The sequence below is a fragment of the Mirounga leonina genome, unplaced genomic scaffold (genome assembly GCF_011800145.1).
Source record: "Mirounga leonina isolate KUSES-001 unplaced genomic scaffold, KU_Mleo_1.0 Mir_118, whole genome shotgun sequence".
Classification (NCBI taxonomy): Eukaryota; Metazoa; Chordata; class Mammalia; order Carnivora; family Phocidae; genus Mirounga; species Mirounga leonina.
In genome coordinates, this window is record NW_023270277.1 from 54,864 (window position 1) to 72,651 (window position 17,788).

General features: G+C 47.3%; 3 protein-coding genes and 1 long non-coding RNA gene across 14 annotated transcripts in view; 3 read left to right on the forward strand and 1 right to left on the reverse strand.

Moving 5' to 3' along the window:
- LOC118007328 overlaps window positions 1-1,679 on the forward strand; it is a 2,892-nt gene extending 1,213 nt beyond the window's left edge. The window contains exon 3 of the mRNA XM_035000348.1: window positions 4-1,679. Within this exon, the coding sequence (XP_034856239.1) occupies window positions 4-412 (409 nt within the window). The 3' untranslated portion in view covers window positions 413-1,679. The remainder of the gene's footprint in view (window positions 1-3) is intronic.
- LOC118007329 (low molecular weight phosphotyrosine protein phosphatase) overlaps window positions 1-6,076 on the forward strand; it is a 15,602-nt gene extending 9,526 nt beyond the window's left edge. For 2 of the 3 annotated variants that reach the window (XM_035000349.1, XM_035000350.1), the window contains exons 4-6: window positions 3,393-3,454; window positions 5,564-5,669; window positions 5,833-6,076. In XM_035000349.1, the coding sequence (XP_034856240.1) occupies window positions 3,393-3,454; window positions 5,564-5,669; window positions 5,833-5,910 (246 nt within the window). In that variant the 3' untranslated portion in view covers window positions 5,911-6,076. Of the gene's footprint in view, window positions 1-3,392; window positions 3,455-5,563; window positions 5,670-5,832 lie in introns of those variants that run through there. The other variant, XM_035000351.1, reaches the window with a different exon arrangement.
- Window positions 6,077-8,517: 2,441 nt separating this feature from the next.
- Window positions 8,518-15,728, reverse strand: LOC118007331 (ALK and LTK ligand 2-like). 7 transcript variants are annotated; one of them, XR_004678377.1, is made up of 6 exons: window positions 15,426-15,728; window positions 14,011-14,064; window positions 13,847-13,927; window positions 10,859-10,924; window positions 9,852-10,151; window positions 8,518-8,750 (listed from the first exon to the last, which is right to left on the reverse strand). XR_004678377.1 is itself a non-coding variant. In XM_035000354.1 (5 exons), exons 1-4 carry the CDS (start codon window positions 15,676-15,678, stop codon window positions 10,860-10,862), a joined length of 453 nt encoding a protein of 150 aa, XP_034856245.1. In that variant the 5' UTR covers window positions 15,679-15,728; the 3' UTR covers window positions 8,518-8,750; window position 10,859. The 7 variants fall into 7 exon arrangements, 4 of the variants coding, with proteins under 4 accessions (XP_034856245.1, XP_034856243.1, XP_034856247.1 ...); XR_004678376.1 differs by having other exon boundaries at window positions 8,518-8,753; XR_004678378.1 differs by lacking the exon at window positions 13,847-13,927 and having other exon boundaries at window positions 8,518-8,753.
- A 229-nt stretch (window positions 15,729-15,957) lies between these two features.
- The window catches only part of LOC118007333, a 52,084-nt gene continuing 50,253 nt past the window's right edge, over window positions 15,958-17,788 (forward strand). For all 3 annotated transcript variants that reach the window (XR_004678381.1, XR_004678380.1, XR_004678379.1), the window contains exon 1: window positions 15,958-16,157. This is a non-coding gene — a long non-coding RNA (uncharacterized LOC118007333). The remainder of the gene's footprint in view (window positions 16,158-17,788) is intronic.

Consider the following 17,788-nt stretch of genomic DNA (forward strand, 5'->3'; position numbering starts at 1 on the left):
AGGGTGGATGCACACCCAGGATCACACACACCGTCAGGGTGGATGCAGACCCAGGATCACACACACTGTCAGGGTGGATGCACACCCAGGATCACACACACTGTCAGGGTTGGATGCACACCCAGGATCACACATACTGTCAGGGTGGATGCGCACCCTGGATCACACACACTGTCAGGGTGGATGCGCACCTTGGATCACACACGTGTCTGTGTCGGATGCACACTCTGGAGCGCATGTGTCAGGGTTGTTTAGCCTCATAAAACTGGTCAGTAATGTTCCTTCTTTTTCTGTTCTCTTAAGAAGTTTGTTGATTATTGATAGTATTTCTGCTTTAATGATTTGGCAGGATTCATCGAATCAGTTGTCTCTGTTTCTTGAAATTGCCCTTATTTTCCTCTGCTGTCTTTAGGTATTTCTTTTGGATTTTTTTTTTTTCTCTCTCCAGCAGTTTTACTATGGTAGGCCGAAGTATGCTTCCTGAATTTGCACCTTGATGGTTTCCATCAGTTTTGGAAAATTCTATGTTGTTTTCTTTTTATATTTTCCTTCTCTGCATTCTCTCTTCAGAGATTCAACTTACCTGTAGTTTGAACATAAATTTCTTATATTATCTTCTCCATTTTCTGTCCTTTTCACCTGCTGGCCCTGGCTTTGTGAGGCTTGGACTGTGTTGGACTGGTCCGCAGCCCTGGGCAGAGCCTTTCCAGATCCCCCACCTGAGAGCCCCTGGTGTGCAGTCCACAGGGCTTGTCCTCTTTGGCAGCTGCTCCCTCACTGAGTAGCTGCAGCCTCCTCGTGGCTTCTTAGTTTTTGCCCTGAGTAGGTTAAGAACTTAGCAAATGCTTTGAGAAGAAAGCTTGTGAGTGTCAGGCTCACTGCTTTCTGGGGTCTCTGTTTTGCTAGCCTTTATGTCTGCTTTTTCTCTCCAACTATGAGGTTGCTGACTGGTCCTTGACGCTTCTCTTTTCCAGCAGTGGACCTTTGCCCAGGCTTCTCAGCATCTAGAGCAGGTGCTTGACCTTGGCACTGCTGACTCTGCATCTGGATGGTTCTTTGCTCTGGGGCCATCCTGCACTGTATTGTGTTTGGCCGCATCCTTGGTCTCCACCCACTCGATGCTGGGGCACCCCTTTCCTCTCCATCATAGCAATCAAAAATGTCTCCAGACATTGCCAACTGTCCCCCTCTTTGAGAATCACTGTCCTCAAATTCTCAGTGTCTACAAGGTCAAAATTGTACACGAATAAAAGGATCCATTCAAAGTATCAGACTGACCAGTGGACTTGAACAGAGTAATAAAAGTTTATGGATATTTTTCCTATTCTATATTGCACGTAACCTTTAAGAAAGTACCACTTTACTGAGTTTTGGTGTAGTGTCAGAGATTATCCATAGTAATCTACAACGGCTGTTAAAATACTTCTTGTAAACTGTGTACTCACGCAAGGCTGGGTTCACTTTATATACTTCGACTCAGACGGCACATTGCAGATCAGATAAAGAGGCACAGAGGAGAACCCTTCTGTCCTCCAGGAAGCAGACATTACAGAGATTTGCAGAAATGTAGAACAGGGCCACTCCTTACTGTTTCCATTTAGAAAGTATAGCTGTTTTTTATCTTTAAAAATGTTATAAAACAGATAATTAAAGTTTAAAACTTCTCAGTTTTTTTTTTTTTTTTTTTGGTAGCTGCCTCACTCAGTGTGGAGCCCGACACGGGGCTCGAACTCACAACTGTGAGATCATGACCTGAGCCGAAATCAAGTCAGATGCTTAACTGACTGAGCCACCCAGGTGCCCCTAAAATTTTTCAGTTTTAGTAGTGGTATTAAATATTTGATATTGAGTGGTAAATATTGCCATGTGTAACCCCGGGGGGCTCTTGGTGGGGTTCTGGCCTCGCCAGGCCACGTCCTCACAGCAGCAAAGTCACGGCTCTGCAGAAGTGCTTTGTTTGTGTGGGCATTTTCTCATTTCTGGGGCAGAGGTGGTTTGCCACAGCTATTTCGTGTATTGTTGCAAAGTGTAAGTTCTTCACTCCACACTCTTTCTAAGATGTTAGTCATCGCTGTTCTTATTCTTTCTCAATCATTTTAATATCTAAACATCACATAAAGTTTTTGTAGATAGCTATCAGTTCTAAGACTGTCTTTCGATCCATAATTGCAGTAATTCTAAAATTAAAAACAATGTTAATCCTAGCACATGTCTTGTGCCCTGTTTTGGATAAATAGCTTATATAGTATTGTTCTAATAGATGTTTTTGTTTTTTGTTTTTAAATAAGCTAGTACCTTGGGAATGTTAACAAAATATAGTCCTCAGCATGTGATGAACATGCTTCATTAAAAACTCATGCAAGTATTTACTAAGAGCCAAGAGTTAAATTTTTAACAGAATGAGGAGTATGTTTATTATTCATTTGTGACACTGATTATTACAAATAGTGTCACTCCTCTTTGTTAAATTAAAAAATTAAAGAAGTATTCTGTTTAAAAAAAGGGTTTCAATATCTTCTTTGTAGTTTCCTGGCACTCCTATATTTTAGATGATTTTTTTTTTTAGTGGGAAAGGTTATTGAAAAATTGCATTGTTAGAAATTATTTCCACCTTCATTATATGGCCTATTTATGTTCCTTTCTTTTTAATTCTGCCATTATTTATAAAGGCAGAAATCATCAAATAATTTTCCCATTTACATTTTAATGGGTTTATATTGATAAATTATGATGTCAGAAAACTGATAGAATCAGGAAAAATACTGAGTGGCCTTCTCTTCTGTGTGGTGTTCAAATTGTGCGTGCTCAGGGGAGAGAAGAGCCATGCGTCCAGGTCCTTGTGTGTTTCCTTCTTAGCGACTCTTCCGTGAACACCGGGCTTAACATTTTATCTTCCTCTCTCCCCCAAAACTCTTCACCTGGCTCTGCCTGGTTTTTTTCTCTGCCAGCATGTTGCCCGCCCTGCATAGGAGGGAGGCCTCACAAGGACAGCCATCCATCTCTTTAGTTTGGTGTTTGTCACTGGAGTCTAGGATGTTACGTTCTTGCAGAATGAAAAATAGAGTAAAACAATGAAGGGAGTTAAACATGTGACCTTTTAATATGTTAAGTGAATTATACTTTGTTACTAAGAAATTGCAGATAGACTATAAGCTTCGTGTTTATATATTCTACTGTTAGGATTGTTCCAAGGAACTTAATAAAATTTCTTTGCAGTACAATGTTACAAAATAGGTTAACTGTATTCTAACTTTAAATACTCTAAATTATTTAACTTAAGTGAGTAACAAATTCAAATATAGCAAATTTTTTTTTCTATACTGCTTTGGATCCTCTAGGCTTGATTGTTACAAATATAAACACTGTGTTTTTGACTTCTTATTTAATTTTAGGTTACCAAGGAAGACTTTGCCACATTTGATTATATACTATGTATGGATGAAAGCAATCTGAGGTAATCACATTTTTTAAAGGGTATTTCTGTTCAACTCTCAGTTCAGTAATAAGCCAGTTGTTTGTTGTCGAGAATGAATTTTTTATTATCTTTTAAGTTTTAAAGGTAGTGATGGTCAGAACATACAGAATGATCTGTTTAGAGTAGTAAGAAACCAGTGAGGAACTGAGAACTGTCTCCCAGGTGTATTTACACAGAGACACGCTTTCAGGTAAGGGAGAGCCTGGTTAGCAGGGTATGACCTGAAGGCTGGCTGGGCAGTGAGCACTTTCCTAGAAGGTGGGCTTGGTTTTACAGGAGAGCGATGCTTCCGCTGCTGTGGCGATTCATGGGCCGTGTGGTGTTTTACTGTGTTTCTCATGTTATCCCCCCATTACTGCTGCCCCCAGCCCCCAAAAAGGAAGATGGACAAAAAGGGAAACTTTAGTCTCTGAACTGTTGATTGCGTTAATGGATATAGAAACGAAAGCAGACAGACTGGGGAATTAGGTAACAGTGGCCAGCTGTGCTGTGGCATGTATTAGGTGCTCTGCTCACCAAAGCACTTCACCCTCGTTCTGCGCCTTACCAGAGAGGCACAAGAGATTAAGTTACTTGCCCCAGTTCACAGATGGAGCAGATTGGTGTGGTAGAATGTTAGCCTAGGCTTTGTGAAACAGAGCCTGATGTGTGTCTCACATGAACCGTACTCAGCACTGTGCCCTGTCGCCTTGCTCGGGGCCGTGCATGTGGGCAACAAGGAACTTTGTGGCATTTCTTGAGTGAGCTTTGTGTGCCTGGCACAGTGCCAGGCCCTGGGAAGCAAGGTTGAGGAGTTGTGGGTGCTGCCTACCCTTGAAGTATACAGTCTGGCCTGGGCTCCATGTATTAACCCAGAATTAACCCTGACAGTATGATACCATGCAGTCAAGCCCAGAACAGGTGAACACGATGTATTCTACAGATGCCGAAGCTAATGCAGGGTAAGTGACCCAAGGGAGTTGTAAGGCCGGGGCCCTGTGCCCCTTTGTCACCCCGCCAGTTTACTGTTCACTGTGCTGAGAAGCAAGACCTCAGCCCGCCTGCCACCCCTCCGCACTCTGCCGGCACAGAGAAGGACCAGGATGTGCCCCCAGTAGGACTGCAGGGATTTCTTCACTGAAATCAGTGCTAATTCACAAGGGTTCCACGTGTTTTATGAATAGAAACTGTTCTGCTTTTAATTGCCTTTGTAGGAGTGTGCAGATACGGTGCCCAGCTCTGCTTCTGTTTTTATGAATCAGGAGCATCACTAAAATACATACGTGTTCCATTTTTGTCTTTCAGTTGTTGATTTGTTTAGTTCTCACTTTGCTCGCTTACAGGTGTGTGGGTAGCAGTGCTGTGCTCAGTAACACAGTGTCCAGGGTGGGGGGTCGTCCAGAGCAGGGTCTCTGGAGAGCAGCTGGAGTCCGAGCTTCAGCCTGGGCTGCTCTGGGGACGCGTTCTGTTGCTCGGAGGCCTGGCCAGCCTTTCCGCCATACCAGCATGGTGTCTGACTCATCCTAGGTGCTCAGTGGGGCTTTGTCAACTAAATGGAGGAATGATCAAAATGCAGCTGAGGAACTTGCCACTTTACTTGCTGCCACGTGAGCGCCGGGGGCGGAGGCGGCAGAGCCGGGTCAGAGGCTGGAGGAGTAAGGGCAGGAGAAGGGGTTGAACAGGGAGCCTCGCTGCATGACACGCTGTGTCCAGACACTTTGGGATGGGATTGGCAGCCCTCTGGGACTTGGTTCATGTGGCTTCTTGAGTTCCATTCTGCCACCTTTATTTAGTGTCTGGATTAGCAGCTTTTTGATTTAATTGTCTCACCGTGTATTTCCCAGGAGGCTACATCATTGTTGTCTGACTTAGGGATGCATGTTTTGTGTAAAAGCATTTGTGAGAATGTGCCGCCTTCGCAAACCCTCCTGCCGGCATCGGAAACGTGGCTGGGAGGGTCACACAGGTTTGCCACGGGTTTGGTTTCCTTTTTAAATCAGGTCACGCTTGCTGGGTTTTGATGTGGATATTTCATAAAACCCTAGCAGATGTCCCTGTTTAACTTGAAACCATAGATCAGAAAACTAAGTTCATGTTTCAATTTTACAGAGACTTGAATAGAAAAAGTAATCAAATTAAAAACCGCAAAGCTAAAATTGAACTACTTGGGAGCTATGATCCACAAAATCAGCTCATTATTGAAGACCCCTATTATGTAAGTACACCTCTCATTTCTGTGCTGATGCTGGTGTATATGGGGATCATCATGTGGGATGAGCCCGGGTGTGTGTCCTGCCATGTGCAGTAACAGATTAAGGTTCTCCTAAGAGCATTTTGTTATGCAGGCTTTGTTATTTTTTCTTCCCCTGTGCTTTCAGGGGAATGAGTCCGACTTTGAGACTGTCTACCAGCAGTGTGTGAGGTGCTGCAGGGCCTTCCTGGAGAAGGCCCGCTAATGCCACGCCCGTTCTCCCCACAGCCCCCGGCTGGGCCCCGCAGGCTCTGCTGTGAGGTCGCAGCTGTTTCTTCAGTTGACCCTCGGTTTCTCACCTTAAATAATTGTAGATGGAAATCAGTTATTGTATCTGACAGACAAATAAATAAAAATGTTTCATCCAGACAGTTTATGGGGTACGCGAAGTGTTCTTAGACCCGCTGAACCTCCCACTTTGCCCCAGTTACAAAAATAGTGGAACAAACAAAATCGAACAGACACCAGAGCATGAGGACATCCAGCGTCCCTTTCGGGCACACGAGTTCTGCCTCTTCCTCAAGTTTGCGGATGACCGATGGGGACCCTGTCCTCCGCTGTCTGCACAAGCCAGCCCCAGCAGCCCATCCACGGGAGCTCCCAGCCGAGACTCACCCTTGCTCGCAGTGCACACTGTTTACATAGAAGAGTTAAGGTGTTAGTCTGCAGAACCTTTCCGACCTGCTAGTTTATTTCATCAGGAAGTCAGCTTGATTCCATTCGAACCATTTTGCCTCTGGAAAGTTACAGCCAGAAAGGACACTGTATGCTGGTTCATCTTACTGTCTGAGGAACGTGTCTGCTTTTCAATGCCTGTAGAACCCGAATGTCAAATATAGATTAGCCCAGGTGGGAAAAAATAATTAAAAAGTTGGGGAAAGTTCTTTTATGTCGAGCTGCTTAAATATTGAGACATTAAGTATTCTTTCATCAGTGCTTAATTTATAGACACATACAGGTAATTTCTGTACACTTGGAGGTAACTAATCTAAAATTCATATGGATATATGACAGAAAAGATTGTTTTCAAAATAAACTGGGGAAATTATAAAAATACAACTAAGAAGTCTGGTGTCCGCCTGCTTTTTTATTGATAAGTGAAAAAGAATTAGAAAACGATGCCTTTATTGTCCCTTTCAGATGACCTGTGATGTTATATGTGCATATTTATCTTCAGCTTTATTTAGGAAATGAAATGACAAAAGTAAGTACATTGCTTCCACTTCTTTGTGAAAGAAGTTTGAGGGCCCTGTGGCCATACTTGTCCTTGCCTGACCCAGCATCTGTGGAGTGCGGCAGTCTCCTCCGTGGAGCTGGCTCTCCCAAGCTGGGCCTTCCTGGGTGGCATGGCTAGATGAGTGAGAGTTTGCTGTGCTCCCCTCTTCACCGGCATTCACAGCTGGTGGCCTGGAATCCTGGGAGGGCCCCGAGTCATGGATCAGTCTTCATCCAGAGCCCGAGTGGACCCTTGCTCAGAAGTAGGAGGAGTTTGGAGGAAGAGCTGCCCCATCAGGGTGGCCGCCTCTGCGTGTTGTGAGGCTGCCCGACCTCAGAACCTGAGGGTCCCGGCTGGGGGGTCCGGTGGGGCATTTAGTCCTGGAGGATGAGCATGGTGGCTTTGCCACCACCCCTCCAGGATGTGTGTCTGGCCCCCTGTGGGATTTCCCAAAGACAGTCCTGCCTGAAAACTCTTCCTCAGGCTAGTAGGAACCTGGAGAGCTTACATGGATTAAGAAATTGGTGATAATGCTTTAAAAAGTAAAGAACTGAGCTGAAAAGATGAAATAATTAGAAAATAGGACTAAGAGCGCTTTAGAATTACACTCTGCCCTAATCCTTCAGTAGTTGCTTAATAATCTCAAAGTATTTTCATACTCTGTTCCTTCGTGATCATGAAAAAATCCCTATAGTTTGTTTTCCTTACTGTTTGCATCTGTATCTTAAATACGGACCTCAGACATGTCCTGGGAATCATGTCTACTTTATCCTTATGGCTGTATCCAGATTAGAGGTCCTGTGAACAGAGAAACTCAGTGTTGAATTCACTTGTCATAAATTGGATGCAATCAGATTTATTAAAAATATATCACCTGTAAAAATCAGAGCTGCTTATCTTACCTCTTAGTTTTTTCATGATTACAAAGTCACACAGGAAAATACAGACGCAATCTTCTTTAAATATTCACCCCGTATCAGACTCTGTCTTAAGACATGCCACCATTACATAGTAGTGTCTCCTTTTAAAAAACGCCAATTTAATTGTCCCTTCCAAGAATTTATAGCCTTCCCCTTTTATGTATTACGCCTTTTATATTCCATGACATTCTGCCAGTGTTAGGATCTCTTCATCGTTCTGTAAATCATGAATTCCCACCGGTGAGCTTGTTAGAAGTAAAGAGTCACTTTGAAGACTTCGTTATAACAAACATTTCATTTATTACCTGTTTTATTTACAGTATTTACATATTGCACAATATCTGGATACTATCTTACATTTATGATAGAAAGAACAAATGAAATTAGCCTGGATATGTTCACAGACTTATACTCCACTATCTCCAAAACATGACAAGTTTTTTTTTGTTTTTTTTTTCCATGCAGTTCCAAATAATGCTCTGGGAATTTAATTGTAAGAGTAACAAAAATATTAAATCATACCATATGCTATATGAAAATATAGTTTCAGCTTCTATTTATGTTTCTAAAGAAATACTCTTTGAGATTTCACCTAATCAGGAGAGTGAAATAGCTTTGTCTGTCATTTTATAGCACTACACATCAAATGTGGAGCATTCGCCTTTTCCCCCAAAACCACGAATGGCAAGTGTTACTGTCAGGTACGCTGAGTAACTGAGTATGTATTTGCCAACAGTGTCCACAACATACAAAACTCAAGTTAAAGGGTTTTTGGAAGAGTCCGTCTGCAAAAATAAATCTCTTGTTCACAAGGGGATGTGTTCGCGAAGGTAGCAGGTTCTGTTCCCTGTTGATTTCCAAGGCACTTCTCATGGTTCATAGGCTGTTGGTCCTTGGCAGCTCTGCTCACTGCTGAAAAACACGTTTGGTTTCATAGAACGTCACACTTCCTTACCAATTCTAGAAGAAGTATACATCAAATGACGTAACAATGTGTTTGAAAACACAGGGGGTCACAGTCTGTATGTGTATTTCTCTCTGTTTCAGAAAGTGTAATCTGTTTTATTGTGGAAATAACCAAGTTCTACAGTTGTTACAGGCCTACTATGCTAAAGGAATGAAAACCATCAACTGGTACTAAAGTCTGAAGACCAGCCCATGGTCCTGATGTGTGTTGTCAAGTCCTCTAATTGGGGCCACAGTGATTGACCGCCTGGCAGTCCTGAGAAACCACTCATTGGCCCTTAAGCCTCCATCTGCACGAGCGTTTGCAAAACTAAAAACCAAAAATAAACCCTTTTTTCTAGCACTCCCTGCAGTGTGCCCGAACCATTGGTACACTATTCATTAATTTTAAAAATAATGGTAAGCTCCAGGGTTGCTAAACTTAAGCTGCAGTTGTGGACTGACCTAGACACTTGTTACTCAAAACTCCATTTCTTTGGAAATATATTCCAGAGCTCAGGCGTCTAACTGAACTGAGCTGCAAGTGGTGTGTGAGAGGTCTCCAGTGTGTCTCTGTGAGGGAGAGTAGCTGGGAATCTAGTTTCTCTTTGGCTGGAGATCAGTTAAAGAGACGGAGTGTGTAGCCTGAGTAGTTGTTTCGGTGGAGAGGACCACAGGGCATTTGGTCTTCCGTCCTGTAAGTAAATGGAATTTGTCTTCTGAGGATGTGCCTGGTTCATCTCTGGAAACAGTGGTGCTTTAATTATGAAGGGATGCTTAAAATAACATGCCCATCTCCCCTAGCGTATGACCTTGAGAGACTTCTGAGAATCCATCCATTGCTTCAAAAAGAAGTCTTTTCTGTGTGCCATTTGGCAGTGGACTCGGATGGGCAGTGGAGTGGAGGTCAGGTTAGGGCACGGCATTTCTCAGCTTTGGCGCTAAAAGCCGTGCTTTTACTTTCCCACATAAAAAGTGCCGTACAAGTTTCTGTGAACCCGCAAGGATGTGGCTTCATAATCCTCCACACCACATGTTGTTTCGCTCATTATCGGTGGGACTTACGCCGGGGAGAAGCCGGTGCTGACGATGACGTGGCTGTGATTGCGTGATCAGATGGCTGCCGGGGTTTGGCTCAGCCCCCTCGGCACCGTCTAGACCTTTATCGGCACAGGCTTTCCCCCAGCGAGCATGTCTGTGTGTGAAAGAACACGACTCCCGCGTCCACGCACACGAGATGAACAGGGTAACCACTGTCCACACACAGCAGATCATTGTCTGGGAACAGCCATCGAGGACCTGAAGCGTGTCTTATTTGTGGAGGTAAACTTGGCCTCTGGCGGTGCCCAGCATACACAAGACACACTGTAAATATACAATTAGGAAATTACCGTTTTGTGACCGAAATCCATGGCATTGGTGTCAGGAAAACAAAACGTTTCAGCCATCGGTATGGCGGACAGTTGGTGTTGGACATTGGCCCTCAAGAGGCCAAGGCTAGAAATTTAGTTCATAAACTCTCCATGTGCCTTTATATTTTACCACTGGAGGCTCTGGAAAAATAGCTGATAGAAACATAGAATAGCTATTCTTAGCTGTTCCTTATAAGCTTCCTGGCATAATGATAGATTCCAACTCAAACATTTGCCAGATACGTCTATAAAAGTTGCATGGATATGGTTAGTCATATACTCATTTATGAGTGTAAATGAATGAGTGAAAGCCTAAAAGTGAACAGGCATGGTTTTAGATATGTATCCTAATTTATGCACTAAGTCATGTGCTGAAATCAGTCCACTAATGGGTTGTGTTTCAAATTAACACGCACTCTGCCAACAGAGTCCTCACAGGAGTAATTCACAGCAGCTGCCTGGGGTACTGTGTGCAGATTGGCCAGGGTACCTTTTCTTGATGGCCAATATTTGTAGATATTTTCGTGTTACGTCAGCCTTACTCAGAGGAAGGCTACTTTAGCCAAAGAAGGTGTATTTCTGAACTCCCATGAATTTTTCGTGTCCCAGACGGGATTTGGGTCTTGGGTGGGTGTACCAGTGAAGCTGTGGTCAGCTTACCTTATCCCTCCATGCACATTGGACTGACAGCCAGCCGGGTAAGCAGCCTGGCACATCTTTTATAGTCTGTAGGGAAAATGAACCGTGGACCCTTGTCAGTGACATCAGCAACTCCTTAAGTATTTTTTAATATCAACTGCTAAAGCCATTTATTTCTTTAAATATTCTGAATTCCCTGGAAGTGATGGGGAGACTGTCATCTGAAATCATGGGCTCTAAGTTGTTGATTTAATAATTTATGGTACTTGAGGGACTTCCGTTGCACATGGCAAAAGGTAAATAATGGGACTGGAGGCTGTGCAGGGAGGGGCAGGTGCAGGATCTCCTTCTGTCCATTTTCTTTTCCCGCTCATCAAAATGACTGGTTTTGTTCCCTAGCAGACAGTCTCCCCATGCCCTGTGTCACTTAACTTTCAGGGCGCATGCAGGCTGGATCCCCACTTGGGTTGATCATACACAAAACCCTCTGCATAAAGATTTAAAGGAAGTGGGTCAACAAGTAACAGAGCAGAAAGACCTGGGTTAGATGGTGAAAGGAAGCAATAAGCTAATTTCTGAGTACTAATGGATTTTCCTTGATATCTCACCTAATTAAGTTATTCCATAGGTGCTACCTCAGAGAAAACAAGTGGGGTTTGGTGATCATAACCATAAAGGAATTTCCTCAGTTTGAAGTTCTGTGGAAAGCTACAGCAGTTTATAAATTACTAAAGTTTACTTCTCAAGAGTCTCAAAATCCTACTTAAAAATGGAAGAATTCATGCTCTTAACTGAAATTCTGAATGAATGAGTAAACTGACAACAATGAGTTTGCACAATATGTCAGACAAGCAGCTAATCCTACTCCTAAAAATGCAGCTCCTAAATATTTAGACGACATAATAATTTGTGTTCAAAGGAAAAAAAATGGCCTAACAGCTGGAAGCTGGGTCATCTGGATTCCTGGCATTTTTTCCCTCTTCCCCAGTTGCACCAAATATTTTAGGATGCAGCTTTCCTAGATAGAGTGTGTGTGGGTGCAGTGTTGTGTGAGTTCAAGGCAAATACTTCAGTTTGCAGCACATCTAGAGACAGTGAAGTTGACCAGCATCCCACCAAACCTGCATGTTCTTCGACTCTGACATAATCTGGGGGTCTTGTGAAGGTGGTGTCTTGGAGACTTCAAAGTTCTGCTCTTCTGAAGAGCTGCCCTTGGGACCACACTTTGAGTAAGAAGGCTCTGGTTCCTTTCAGTCCTGACCTCCCAGGATTCTAGTTTTCTTTCATACAGCCTAAAGCAACACAGAAGTGGCCCAGCTTTGGGGCGCCTGGGTGGCTCAGTTGGTTGGGCAACTGCCTTCGGCTCAGGTCATGATCCTGGAGTCCCGGGATCGAGTCCCGCATCGGGCTCCCTGCTCGGCGGGGAGTCTGCTTCTCCCTCTGGCCTTCCTCCCTCTCATGCTCTCTGTCTCTCATTCTCTCTCTCAAATAAATAAATAAAATCTTTAAAAAAAGTGGCCCAGCTTTGGCTCTCCACCCACCTCCATATGGGTACAGTTTAAGTAGCTGCTTACCCAGTGCACACACCTGTGGGCTTCCATGTCTCCCAGGCCGGAGGGGAACTGTGATAGACCCTGATGGCTACCTCCCATACTGAGTGAGCAGGGATCTGGGAGGCATCTGGCTGAGTTACTCTGAGCAAAAGGAGGCAGTGAGTGTGGGCACATACGGTGTCCTGGGGAAGGGGTTGCAGAGTTGAGTGTGTGCTGTGTGTCAGGGCACACGGAATTTAAGCATGTTTGTTTCCTCATCCACATATGAAAACATTAGAAGTAATGACCCCAAAGATCACTTTCAAATTTAGAATCTGATCCTATTACTGTAAGATGGTATTTAAAAATATAGACACATTTAAACAATAAAAATGTTCTCTGGCCTCTGGAATAATGAGTAACTCTCAAACAGAAGGCGATTCTATTTCAGAGGAAGGAAGTGGGAGAGGGACATGCCAGGTGCATAGGGCATGGACCGGAGGGTGGACCAAAGCAGTGCTTGAAAAATAATCCGAGCTCTGTGGGACATGTATGCCGCCTGCCGTGGCCGAGCCCTGTGCAGCAGTGAGAGCCTGAGGGCCTTCGCGCCGAGCACCCCAGCTCCCTACAGAAGGTGATGCTCCCGGTCTTACCGGCCACCTTGGTCAGTGCACCTGGACAAGGAGCTCCGCATGTGGTAGCTGCAGTTATTTGCGGCAACTTTGCTGCCTGAGCAGAAAAACTTCCGCTTCACATGAAGTGGCTTATTTTTTTACTTTCCAGTTTTTGAAGGCAGGGCAGGAAAGTCTGGCCTGGACAGTCTGGATACTCTGGATAGTGTCTGAAAGCGGCTAGTAAGACACCTGGTGTGTCTGCACCACTTTCCTCCTGTGAGCCTCATGTGAAATGAAAGCTGTAGTCCCTACAAGAAGAATTGGTTTAGGGCTCTAACTGATGCCACTCTAGCATGTTTTGCGACGAGCACTAGCAACCACTTCTGGGGGAATAAGATACATTTTGTTACAGATAGACAATCAGAACGCTGTAGCTGAGCTGGACTGAGAGGGGAACTCTGCATTTCCGGATTAGTGAAGAGCAGCATCTAGTCAGGGTGGCGTGGCCCAGGTCCACAGATTCTTTCTACTCCAGAGCAGACTACTCCACGGTAGTCATTTTAGCAACTCATTCTTAAAGTTTGTCATATTGAGTAGATACAAATATAGACATCATGCCAGAATTCATAAAACAAGAATGTGAATGGAAGAGCTGATTAATTCTAGTGGATGTAAATTTTCCATTTGGCACTAGGTGCTACAGAATGCCGTCACCTTCTTCTAGGGTCTGGTCACCCTAACCCTTAACTCCACAGTTACGAGGGACTGTATTTTAGCAAAGAGATTTAGGAGGGGTGGAAGGACATGAGAAACTCATCAACATGTGCTGGTCTTTCCAAAGCAATTAGGATGCTGTCACTCACATGCAGGGATGGTGCAGTCTCTGGTGTTGTGGTAAAGTCTGTGAAAGTGTTTGCTGCACTTTGGACTGAAATAAAGAGGACCTGGAACATGGAAGAAGAAGCAGACTGTGAGGACTTGCGGGATGCCAGGAACTGGGCACAGGTGAAGGAATGAGGACACTTACCTGTAAGATGTTTTAGAAACTTGTCCTTCATCCTTAGATCTCGAGGCACAATTTCTGTTTGAAGGGAAAGAGGCTAATTATTGCATTGCTTGAAAGAAGCATTTGTTTTTATGTGATCTAAGTGAATGTTGAAGAGAGTATTGGAAACTCTTCATTAGCCATGTTACCTTGCCCTAAATAAAACAGATTGGTTGTACATGACATAATGTGAAGACTTGTAATCAGGATCACATCTTTCTTCAGATAAAGTATTAGGTATTCACAAAGCTTCAGTATTATTTGTCTTGTCTCTACCGCTAGTGTAAAGACAGTGACGATAAAGTTACATAAGGGGGAAGAGGTGCGCGCGCTTGTGTGTGTGTGTTCATAGCTTCTGATACATAAATCACTTTTAGGCATTTTCATTTTGGACAGCTCGGTAATCGAATGCCACAAGCTCTGAGAGTTCTAGAATGAAAACCCAATCCTTCAAGCAAAAAATTGTTATAAAACTTTTTTTCTAGGTATATATTTAGAAAAAGGATTAAATGCCTTCAAAACCACCTGTTACGAAGGCTGGTGTAAATGCATGGAAACAGACGTTTACCTGGTTAACAAGATTAAAGTAAAATTCCCGGGGAAAGACAGCTCTCAGTTTTTACTTGGGAATAGCAGTGTTCCCACTGACATTCTTTCTGATCCAGGTGTTGTTTTTGCTTTTTTACAGTCACCTGTAACCATTTTTCACTCACTTGTTTTGGAGAATGACTTTTGCTATGATTGCATGTGGTCGCACTTTGTTTCACCACAAATACTCCTCATCTGAGGAGGGAACATTTCCTACGAATCTTCTTCACTTGCAAGGCTTAGGCATCTCCTGAATGTCAGTCTCTATGAAATTGACCTTATCACATTTGACCCAATTGTGTCATGAAAGCATTAAAAGCTTGCATGCTTTCTTTGGAAATTTCCCATGGGGCACCCACTCTGGGAAGGCTCTGCCATTGGCAGAGGAGGGTAAGGGGAGGGGGGTGGCCCTGAAACATTTCTGTCTCGGTTGAAAGTGCTTTGCTGAAAATATTTCCATTTCCTAAATAACAGATGACAGTTCTGTGCCAAAGCTCCCAACCTAGGTAATAACTCACGTGTCTTAGACGTGGAGTAGGGATAGTTATACGCCGAGGCATCATCACTTACCGACCTTCTATTTTCTTCTTAAAAAAAAAAAAATGCCTAGTTGTTTTCAAACGATCGAAATGGTTTTATCTTGTTAAAATAGCTATGATTTCTCAATTTCCAAGCAAACACGAGTTCCGGTGTCTCCCGAGACATGACGGGTACGCAAACATGCCGGAGGTTCCCAGTACACTGCATACACCCAGAGAAGCCTCGGGGGCAGGTCGCTCGGCCCGCAAGCCCGAGGCAAGGGCACTCACCCACTCTCTGCTCCTCGGGATAAGCCGGGTAGTCCGAGACCTCCCTGCGGCCCAGAGTGTAGTCGTGCTGGCCCAAGAGGTGCAGTCTCTTCGACTCGCCCGAATGGTACTTTCTGAGCTCCTGGAGGATCTCCACGATGAGCCGCAGCAGGGTCTGTCTGTCGGCCGCCTCCCGGGGCTCGGCGACCCCGGGCCCCGCCGCCCCCAGCACGAGCAGCAGCCCCAGGAGGAGGGGGCGCCCAGGCCCGCGCATCGTGCGCTCGCTCGGCCGGAGGGAGCTCGGCTCGCTGGAGGGGCGGGGGGGGGGGGCAACCGGGAAAGAAAGTCGGCGGCGGGGGTGGAGGGCAGGAGAGGCTCCCCGGCCGAGACCGCGGCCCCTCGCCACCCCCGGCGGCCGCGGTGTCCCCGGGGCCCGCGCGGGACCCGCGCAGGCCCCGCGGCCGTGATGCCGAGAGCCGGGGCCCGGGCGCCGCCGCCCTCCTCGGCGCGCCTCCTCCCGCCCGCGTCCCGCCCCCGCGGCGGCCCTCCCAACTTTGCGCGCAATGGCACGTCCGCCCGCACTTCTCCGCGCACGGCACCGACACAACTTTCTTAACCTTTACAGCCACGCGGCGCGGCGCGTCTCCTGCGCCTGCGGGGCGGGCGCGCACCCACCCGTCCAGGAGGCTGGAGGACCGAGGACCGTCCTGCCCGCGGACCTATCGCCTCCCGACAGGGCTCCGCTGCGCTCGGGTGAGTGGGGGCCGCGCGCCCCGCCCGCGCGGCCGCGCTCAAGTTTGCAGCAACGCCTTTGTGTGGTGCTCGCCCCTCCTCCCGGCCGGGGTCCGCCGAAGGCCCCCCCCAGGACCCTCGCTCCAGCCGCCCGCAGCGCCGGGCCTTAGAACCCCGGCCCTCGGGGAGGGAGGGAGCCCGGCCCACACCTGCCCGGCGCCGCCCGCGGGCCACCTGCGCGCCGGAGCCCGGCCAGACTACCTGTCCCCGAGTCCCCGAGCCGCGGGCGTCTGCGGCTTCTGTCCCGGTGTCCGCTCCCGCGTCCCGGAGCGGCCGCGCGCCCCGCTACTCCATGCCCCGCGGCGACCCGGCGTGCGGAGCGCACAGGACGCGCGGGGACGGAGACCCGGAGGCTCGCCCGCTCGGAGCGCTGGACGCGCGGCTGCCTGGGCTGCGCTCCGACCGCGGCCGCTTCTTATCCCCGCGCCCGCCGACGTCAGGCCGGTCCCCGAGGGCTCCGCGCGGGGCTTTAATTAGAAGCCGCTCGACTGTTCGTACCCCTGTGCGGATCTTCGTCAGACACCCCCCCATCTCCTCCCATCTCTCCCTACCCCTCTGTCTCCCCCCTCCCCCGCTCCCTCTACCCCGTTCTCTCTCCCTCTGCCCCCTCCCCTCCCTCCCCTCCCCCATCTCCTCCTCCGTCATCTCCTCCCCCTCCCGTCCCTCGCCTCCCTCCCCTTCGTCCTCCCCTCCCCCTTCGCTCCCTCAGTCTGTTTCCCTCCGTTCCTGTCACTGTGACAGGATGAGAAGAAACGCCTTTACCAGGAACTCAGATCTGTTTTTGTCTAAATGTAGATCTTGGGCTATTAAAAAATGAGCTGCCTGATTGCCTCGACATTTAATAAGTCAATTAGAGTCTATGCTTTTTGGAGGAATCTTTCGGCGTGGCTGGGGGCCCCTCTCAGGACCCCACGAGGTCTGCACCGCCCCACGGCCTGCAGCAGGAGGCCGGGTCCCTGAGGCCGGGCAGCCCCCAGGGCAGGGGCCCGGGTTCAGGGTGGGACACGGGCAGCGCTCTAGCAATCTCGGATGCACTCGGTTACCTGGCCGGACACGTGGGAGCCCCTCCTCAACGTGCATGCCCCCCAGCCCACGCGGAAGGACGAACCGAAGCCCCTCCCGCAGGGGACCGCGCGGCCCGCGCTCGCTCGCTCCCTTCCGCGGAAACGCCCGCAGGAGGCCTCCTGGGGCACCTCCCTCCAGGCCTGGTCTTTCCGAAAGTTTTGGTTCTTTGGAAACAGGCAGGCACATTTGTGAGGCTTCAACAGTCTATCTCCTGTAATTTTTTTTTTCTTGTAAAATGTATTATCAATCAATTGCGCGCTTTCCCATTTTATTGGCGCTTTCTGGGCAAGCGCTGGACACCCTCCAAGTCAGTGGTCTGACTGGGGAAGGCGGTCTCAGTTCGGTACCAGAACGGGGGGTGCGCGCAGGAATTAAAAGCCTCCACCCTTAACAGGACCAGCACCCAGGGCCCCCGGGCAGAGGTGCTGCGGGCACGTGGTGCGGACCCGAGCCGGGCCTGCGGGTCGCAGGGGCGGGCACCTCCAGGGCACGAGCTCTCTCTGCGCATCTCTGTGTCTCTCTGTCTC